General features: G+C 38.4%; 1 protein-coding gene across 3 annotated transcripts in view; it reads right to left on the reverse strand.

Annotated features, from left to right (window-relative positions):
* Positions 1-9,496, reverse strand: part of LOC107707693 (arf-GAP with SH3 domain, ANK repeat and PH domain-containing protein 2-like) — a 65,335-nt gene that overhangs the window by 24,137 nt on the left and 31,702 nt on the right. For all 3 annotated transcript variants that reach the window (XM_016511785.1, XM_016511784.1, XM_016511783.1), the window contains exons 3-4: positions 5,281-5,426; positions 4,770-4,844 (exon numbers count right to left, since the gene is read on the reverse strand). In XM_016511785.1, coding sequence (XP_016367271.1) covers positions 4,770-4,844; positions 5,281-5,426 — 221 coding nt within the window. The remainder of the gene's footprint in view (positions 1-4,769; positions 4,845-5,280; positions 5,427-9,496) is intronic.

Consider the following 9,496-nt stretch of genomic DNA (forward strand, 5'->3'; position numbering starts at 1 on the left):
GGGGTGTTTCTCTGCAGCAGGGACTGGAGCACTTGTCAGGATAGAAGGAAAAATGGATGGGGCAAAATACCGTCAGATTCTTGAGAAAGACTTGCTGCCCTCTGCCAGAAAGTTGTCAATGGGAAGAAGGTTTACCTTCCAACATGACAATGACCCAAAGCACACAGCAAAACTGACCACACAGTGTTTGGAGAAAAAAGGTGAATGTCCTTGCAAGGCCTAGTCAGAGCCCAGAATTAAACCCCACTGAAAATCTGTGAAATGACTTGAAGACTGCAGTCCACAAATGTCAATCTGTTTTTACATTTTTTGTTTGTTTGTTTTTCCTGACTATTTGGTGTTATATCTTTCACTTGGATGTTATAAGTTGCACTGAGTAAATTCAGCTGGATAAAACAAAAACTCTGTCTGTCTTCATTTCAGGCTGCAAAGCAACAAAATGTGATTATTGTAAAGGGGGTGATTCTTTTCTATACCCACTGTATATTCCAAATTTGGTTATATTTTAATTATGTAATTGCCTTGCTTTAAATATCCACTGTAATGTTTATTCAAAACTGACCACACAGTGTTTGGAGAAAAAAGGTGAATGTCCTTGCAAGGCCTAGTCAGAGCCCAGAATTAAACCCCACTGAAAATCTGTGAAATGACTTGAAGACTGCAGTCCACAAATGTCAATCTGTTTTTACATTTTTTGTTTGTTTGTTTTTCCTGACTATTTGGTGTTATATCTTTCACTTGGATGTTATAAGTTGCACTGAGTAAATTCAGCTGGATAAAACAAAAACTCTGTCTGTCTTCATTTCAGGCTGCAAAGCAACAAAATGTGATTATTGTAAAGGGGGTGATTCTTTTCTATACCCACTGTATACAGGTGTGCAAATACATGTCAACGAAGCAGAGTGCAAAAGAGAAAGGGAATCAACTGGATCATTCTTCTTACAAGTTAACACTTTAACATGTGTTTTAGGTTATTCAAACACTTCTCAATCACTTTATATTATAACTTCGATATTTTAAAATATTTTGGCACACAATAACATTCATTATACATAAATCAACTTATGCATTGTTTTAAGGAGGAGTTCTGTGCAAGATGCGAAATATCAGATTAACTGAAGAAATAATCACCAAATTAATCGATTATCAAAATGGTGGCTAGTTGCAGTTCTAGTCTGGGCCTGTTTTTAAAACAGTCTGAATGAGAGAGATCTTTAAGGCTTATTACAGGAACAATCTCAACCACCAAAAGGGCCACTTCAGGGATTCAGAGAATGACCGTTCAGCAATTCAGCCTATTAACTCACGAGCACAGAAGAGAGGGAACGTGGAGAGACAAAGGGAGAAAGAGAATATTTCAGAATGCCATTAAACACTGTTTCGAGCTGCTTCATGTTGCTTTGACTGAACTATAGATCATCATTCCTCACCACACAGCACCAGGATACATATCTCTAACAAGCTGAGTCACATAGCGTCACCTGGACTTTCAGACCGCAACATCTATTAGCCAGAGGGGTCTAAAAAAGCTTGAGTGGGTGGGTTTCACAGCTCAGCGGGCTTCAGTGCTGACATCACTCCGTCTGAGGCCGACAAAACCGTCTACACCAGCAAAGCCAGTGAGACTGACTGAACAGAGGAAGTTTCGTACAAAAACACACACTGTAAGAGAATAGATGCAGCTGAGGAACAGACAGCACCATCATCGAGTTGAGAGGTTTTGGCATGATGTCAGCTCGTCCGCGCGCCGGTTTTATGAGGATTGCAATTCCGTCTCCCTCAGCAATTTAGATGACATGCATTTCAGGGTCAAGAACAGGGAACGTTGGGGGTCAAGCTTTCTGACATATCACAAGCCATAACACTTTACAATTTGAATAAATTAACATTAGCTATCATTCTTACATTCCTCCCCATTTAAAATAGGGAGAAAGTAGCAAAAGAGGGGAAAAAAAAGCAATTTGTAAATACACATTTTTCAAACATGGAGAGAAATGGGATGTTCCAATCTTCTACCCCAGAATAAGTGAATAACCTAAATTATTTATTTAGGTGTCTAAATAACCTATAGACAAAAAGGGGAGAGTATAACGCTGAACACGTTTTACATCAATGTTAAGATTAATGTTAATTTACAAATATTTAACAGACTGCCGATCAAAAGACAGGCAACAAAACAGATGACCTCGTAATGACACCAAAGACATTTCATTTCAAAGATCCATTTGCTGATGGGTTAATGAGGCACAGGTTCAGGTTAATGACTGGAATGATGGCCCAAGATGAGGCCTGTAATCTCCCCCCATTAGCGGCGTCCCCTACTGCGCTCTAAATCAAGCCCGATGCTGACGCAGACTGTTCTGAGACCATTAGCACTCCATAACTGCAGCTGTCAATGTCCTCCCAATCACCTCGAGAGGAAACTGACAAAAAGCAGGATTTACATCTTCATCTCAGGTGGATTTATATGAGAATCTGATGCTTCTGCAATGGCCGAGGCCAGACTAGTTATTTGTTTTAAACATCATTTCAACTCAAGCCAGTTTACTTGCCATCCATCTTAATGCTGGAGTAAAAAAAAAAAATCCATTTATACATATATATATATATATATGTGTATGTATGTATGTATGTATGTATATACAGTGGGTACGGAAAGTATTCAGACCCCCTTAAATTTTTCACTCTTTGTTATATTGCAGCCATTTGCTAAAATCATTTAAGTTAATTTTTTTTCCTCATTAATGTACACACAGCACCCCATATTGACAGAAAAACACAGAATTGTTGACATCTTTGCAGATTTATTAAAAAAGAAAAACAGAAATATCACATGGTCCTAAGTATTCACACCCTTTGCTGTGACACTCATATATTTAACTCAGGTGCTGTCCATCTCTTCTGATCATCCTTGAGATGGTTCTACACCTTCATTTCAGTCCAGCTGTGTTTGATTATACTGATTGCACTTGATTAGGAAAGCCACACACCTGTCTATATAAGACCTTACAGCTCACAGTGCATGTCAGAGCAAATGAGAATCATGAGCTCAAAGGAACTGCCTGAAGAGCTCAGAGACAGAATCGTGGCAAGGCACAGATCTGGCCAAGGTTACAAAAAAATTTCTGCTGCACTTAAGGTTCCTAAGAGCACAGTGGCCTCCATAATACTTAAATGGAAGACGTTTGGGACGACCAGAACCCTTCCTAGAGCTGGCCATCCGGCCAAACTGAGCTATCGGGGGAGAAGAGCCTTGGTGAGAGAGGTAAAGAAGAACCCAAAGATCACTGTGGCTGAGCTCCAGAGATGCAGTCGGGAGATGGGAGAAAGTTGTAGAAAGTCAACCATCACTGCAGCCCTCCACCAGTCGGGGCTTTATGGCAGAGTGGCCCGACGGAAGCCTCTCCTCAGTGCAAGACACATGAAAACCCGCATGGAGTTTGCTAAAAAACACCTGAAGGACTCCAAGATCAGCATTCAGATTTTTGCATTTGCTATGCCCTAATGCACTACCATGTCACGGTTTTATGTAACAGCAGTGACTCTGGGCATGTGACCAAAAGTGCTAATCTTATTGGTTCGATGGAAAACAGATTACAACACCATTCCCTAAAAAAAATCCATAGCATTGATGGTATGCAAATGTTTGAACAGGCATATTCAAATTAAAATGTTTATCACACCAAAAAATGTTGTCATTTAGTATGAGAAATAGTACCACTAGGCAGTGATGTTGTGAATGCTATCTCAGATCGAGAAAAATACTTAGATCACTGTAAAGGTCCAAACACGTTAAGTCACTATTAAGGCCCAATTAATGCCTGTAGGGTCTCACTGATTCAGTTAACTGTCCTTTCATTTTTAACTACACATTTAAGGAATCACATCACCCAGGCAGAATGTCTTTTTCAGCCCCATCACAGCGAGAGAGAGAAAGTGAAGTCTCCAGGGAAACGAGACAGGGAGCTGAGTGAAGCGCCTCATTAGGAGTAAATCACATCAGACTCCCCTTTAGAGCTAACAAGACAATCACGTGGTGCAGAGAAGGTCAGGAGGTCACGGTGGACATTGATGAACTGAAGTGGCCTGGAAGAACATTCTGAGAATCAGTTCAGTATAGAGCTTCTACCAGCTGTCTTCTGCTCAAGCATGTTCATGTGAGTGTAAACAGGCATACAGGGGTCTAACACTGGTACTACAGTTTCTGCCAGACATATTTAACCAACAGCATTAGGGAACATTATGTTTAAAGGTAGAATGTTGCACTGAGTATTTAAGATGTTAGTGAGATCTTTAGACTTGGGGAAAATATACAGAGACCCAGTGTGGGACCCCTAAAATTCCCAGCCATATCTCAGCACCAAATTTCTATAGGCACATGGCCTATATCAGCCTAAGTTGAATACTAAAATATTATTTATCAATAATAAATGTTATATATAATTAATACATTTGAATATATTTAATTAATTATAATATAATAATAATATATTTAATTTAATAATGCATTTGAAGAAAAATAAAATAAAATAATTAAATTAAAATATGCACAAAAAGTCTCTATCATTAAGGTGTAAATTCAGTCACAAGTAATTGATTACGCATGAAACTCAGGACTTGTGTGCCAAGGAATATTACCCATCCATTATGTATTGGCTGATGTGCATGTGCCTAAAACACCTTGAGACAAGCACTGATCAATATACTGCTGATAAACTGCCAAAAAGCAAAGAAAGAAACAGTTTATTGGCTTAAAGTAATGAACTTACCCCTTTAACCCCTTTCAAATCTCCCTTCAGCAGACTGTCCAATGGGAAGGTAATGATGTTATTCATGTTCTGAAACTAGAGAGTAAAAGCACCGCATTAGACAAATCTCTTTCTTCCCAGCTGTGCAATTGTCTTAGAATGGCAATCAGAGACAAACACACAAAGCTGAGAGGAAACAAAAAAGTTTCCAACAAAAAAATGTTGATGTTTTAAGTAGTATTCATGCAAACATTAGTGGAATTATTCATTAGCTTCGCCAAAACTAACAAGAAAACTTCCTAAATCATAAATTACACAATGACTGATAATGTTCAGCTCAACTTATTTGAAGTAGCAGCACCAATAAGTGCTAAAACACATTCACCATGAAAGTTGATCCATCCAGTAGATCAATGACTCAAGATCAGTTTTTGGGCCCAGAGGTCCAAGCACATTAACAGCAGGAAAGTAAGATATCTGAAACCCATTTGTTCTATATAAAATCACATAAATGCACAATAAATGTCCTCACCAGGTTCTTGAAGAGGGCTGTGAGCTCCTTGGTGAAGACGGAGAACTTCAGGAAGGCTGATCCCAAGTCAGGGTCATCTCGGTACACACAGTTCTCTCCAAACTTCTCTAGAGCTTGAGTATACTGCTCCTCGTTCTCCACGTGAGCTACAAACAGACATAAAGTTGTAATCACAACTTAACTAAAACCAATTGCACCTTAAAAAGCTAATTTCATAAAATTAAATATGGCGACTATTTTATGTACTTCAATAATGAAAAAAAAAATTATGAACTTCTATACAGTCACATAAGCCACATTCTTCACAGGAAATTAAATATGGCGACTATTTTATGTACTTCAATAATGAAAAAAAAAAATTATGAACTTCTATACAGTCACATAAGCCACATTCTTCACAGCTGCAGTATCGTGTTTGTCTCGCCAACTTATTGTTCTTTCCTACTGTTGGTTTCTTTCCTCCTGATTGTGTTGTCATGTATTCCAGCATTATCAGTTACAGTCAACCTAATCACATCAACTTCATACAACCACGGGCACACAAAATAGCCTATTTATTGTTTTAAGGAATCTTTTCCACATTCTGCTCATTGTTATTGTACGACAAGACAAAAATACCCTGATAGGGCCTGATGGAAACTTAAACAAATCCAAAAACCCAGAACTTCCTCACAATTCCATCAAACTCCCAGGCGATGTCCTCTCCAGGGGCAAAGAACGAAAGATGGAAAACAAGCAAGCGTGTAATTCACTCATGCAGTGATGTTGCAAACTCCCCCCAGTTTGTCTGCAGGGAAAATGTGTAATTTACAAGTACAGACATGTTATAAAGTGTCGGGATGCTAGTCAATGTGCAAGCCTGTTTATAATCAACACCTGGAGCTTTTCAAGCCTCCCTTGTGGGTGACCTTCCTCCCACAACTAGTTAATGTTATCTAGCGCAATTTCTTCAAACTAAGACCGTCAGCAAGAATAGCCACACAGTATTATTATATAGTCGATGACCTTATGAATAATTTATAAGCTGATTTGATTCAGTGTAGCTTGTGATAGTCTGCTTGAGAGCTTTCTCTTTAGGTGACCTATTGTATCTCGATAGGAAGGACACAATGGGACAGGAAGAGAGGCAGTGGTGCACTATCACACTAAAGCCAGTCCAGAACTGGGGCCATGTTTCGACAACACAAAAGGAAGACCTGGAGACGCACTCCAGCAGATTTGAGCGCTCATGTGCTTGAGTAGACTTGGAGCACTGCCCAGGTCACAACAACAGGCACGGTAATTAGATACAGGCTAATAAGGATAATGAATATCTGAAGGCCGTACGCTGAGGAGATTCCATTCAAATGAAAGCATCCTTTCTTATACCTGACTGGGAAAGCAGGGATAGGGCATTTGTTTTTGTTGTATGCCCTTTGCCTGTTCAATCTGATGAATGGCTACACCTGCTTCAATAAATAAACACTTGATAATTACAAATGTGAGCACGAATGTGCAGTATATGCATCAGTTAAAATTGCTAACCCAAGCTCAAACTCAAGTAGTCCAGACTCCTATTCGTTTTATCTCTATAGGCAGGATTTGAACACTGAATCTAGTGAGTTCACTGTATACTGTACAAATAGTCAGATATATCTTCTAAGTGAACGTCCTAAATGACATTGAAATTGATATGTTCAGCATCACCAAGCAAAGTCTTAAGAGTGAATTATACTTCAGGTAAGACACAAACGCTTAGCATATGTGGTGCACTTGGTAAGCTAACAAGGGGATACTCAAGCACAAATACTACACATAGCACTCAACACTGGGATAAATAGTAAATTTGTAATAACTTGGAGCTATTTTAACAACATTTTGCAGTACTAAACAAAATACAAGTATATTTTTATACAATCACTCGCTATCTTGGAGTTTGTCACAATGCATTCTGGGTTTGCATTATCCACAAATTACACTGATGTAATGCTGCTTTCGAAATGGGTGAAAAATAGTTGTCTTAAAATGCAGCGTAATGTTTGCAACAGCATTCATGTTGGAAATATACCTAGGTAGACAGCTCAATAGTGTGAAACAAACTTAATGGGTTATTTTACTTTCCCTCAATGAGATTTCAAACAGCAAGTGTAAATTCTTGAACTTACAGCAAGTAACCCTCACTTACCAGAATAAATTCCATTGGATTACTGTAAAAGTGTAGACAGCTTATTGTATTCTTTCGCCATTATAATAAACTGTCTACAGGTATTAAGTTAAAGGAGAAATTTCCCTTCGACCAACTACTTGGTAGTGTACTCAGTCACACCCCTTAGCAACAACAAAATTCAAAACTCATTCTAAATCGCTCTGGATGACAGTATCTGCTAAATACATTAAATATCATTTGTAAATGTAAGATATTAGATTCATCGTTATGAGGCTATGAGACCCTTATAACTTAAAACCTGAAACACACCTCTGTCTCTCTAGCCCTCCGTGGCATTAGTCACAACCTCGGACGGCACGAGGAAGGAGAGCAGTGGGAGAGTGTCTGATTATGAGTTGTGAAGACCTTTTCCTTCAAACCACCTGCTGCATCACAGTGACTCATCACATCTCATTATAGGCCTTTCCTGACTTCTTACACCCATTTTCCATTGATAATGTCAGTGCCATTGCATTCTGCCTATTTTTCACTGAAGAATGTTTTCTGGGCTAGGAAACGTTTATTTACAATTATCATATATTGACTGTTATGATTTTTTTTTTTATTATTAGTTTTTTTTTTGTTTGTTTTTTAAATTTACTACTTCGGAATTCTAACATTTAATTTATTTAAACAACTAACATACAAAATCCATAGCAATGATTTTAATTGTATAATATTTTAAGTCAGAGTCATAACCGAAATGTCTTTCAACCAGGGTTATTATCATTAACTAAAACTAAAACTATTAAAAACATTTTTGTTAATTGAAATAAAGCAGAAATAAAATAAATGTTAAAACAAACTGAATGCTAAAACTTGTTTAAATAAAAAAAAACGTAAAAAATGAAAATAAAGATATAAATAGCTAATTTAATGTTTTAATAAAAAAATTATAGTAATGCATAATGAATACTAAAATAACACTACTTTCAACAGTTTTAATTCATTCTAATTTAACTAAATTAGAATTTTTTCTATTTTATTTAATTTTAGAACTTAAAGGGGTGGCTGATTGCGATTTCACTTTTTTAACATTAGTTAGTGTGTAATGTTGCTGTTTGAGCATAAACGATATCGGCAAAGTTACGGCGCTGAAAGTTCAATGCAAATGAAGATATCGTCTTTTAAAATTCTGGCAGTTTAATGCCTACAAAAATGGCTCGTAGGGACTACAACGAGCTACTTCCCGGGTTTGTTAGGTCACAAACCCAGAAATTTGCATAAACTCCGCTCCCGGAATCATGCAACAAAGGGGGCGGGGCCATGTAGCGCGGCTTTAGAGAAGAGGAAAAGCTGTAGCCATGCTGTCGAAACTGTGTTATTTTCACCCCGCTAACAGGTCTTCATGTGTTCGGCCTCCCTACGGACGCTGTACTTCGTGTACAATGGTTACAATTTATTTTTAATTATGTTCCTGACAAATTCAATCCTAATGTAGCTGTCTGTGCTGCACATTTTAGGGAAGACAGCTTCCAGAATCTACACGAGTTGAATGCCGGATTCACACAAAGGCTATTACTGAAACTGCTTGATCCTCTTCATTACTGCTATCTGGGTCTGATTCTGGCTCAAATTGATACGGCAATATTGACACCATTGTTTACATTCCACCGGAGCACATGCAGCTACTGCCCGTAATGGTAATGGGCATGAAGTTTCCGGACAACGAATTTCCGGTTAAGTTTCCGGTTAACGAATCACAACACACTGGGCCAGCTAACCAATCTGAGCCCATTGCGTATTTCTGAGGGAGTGGTTTCATAGAAACCGGAAGTCAACCGGTTGTTCAAATGACAATGGAGACAGCGACAGGCCACAATAAAGGTAAAATGTTACACTGCACCCTAGGGCTGCACGATAAATCGCATGCGATATTTAACACGCATCTTATCAGAAAAGCCGGTTCTGTAATCAGCGGTAAATCTCCATCACCTGCGAGCTTTCACATTGAGCAGCATTAACTACACAGAGCCGTTGTTCACTGACGAGCAGCGCAAAAAATCGCGCGAATATGAACGTGGTTTTGCG

The sequence above is a fragment of the Sinocyclocheilus rhinocerous genome, unplaced genomic scaffold, assembly GCF_001515625.1.
Source record: "Sinocyclocheilus rhinocerous isolate Xijiao unplaced genomic scaffold, SAMN03320098_v1.1 scaffold415, whole genome shotgun sequence".
In the NCBI taxonomy this organism is placed as follows: Eukaryota; Metazoa; Chordata; class Actinopteri; order Cypriniformes; family Cyprinidae; genus Sinocyclocheilus; species Sinocyclocheilus rhinocerous.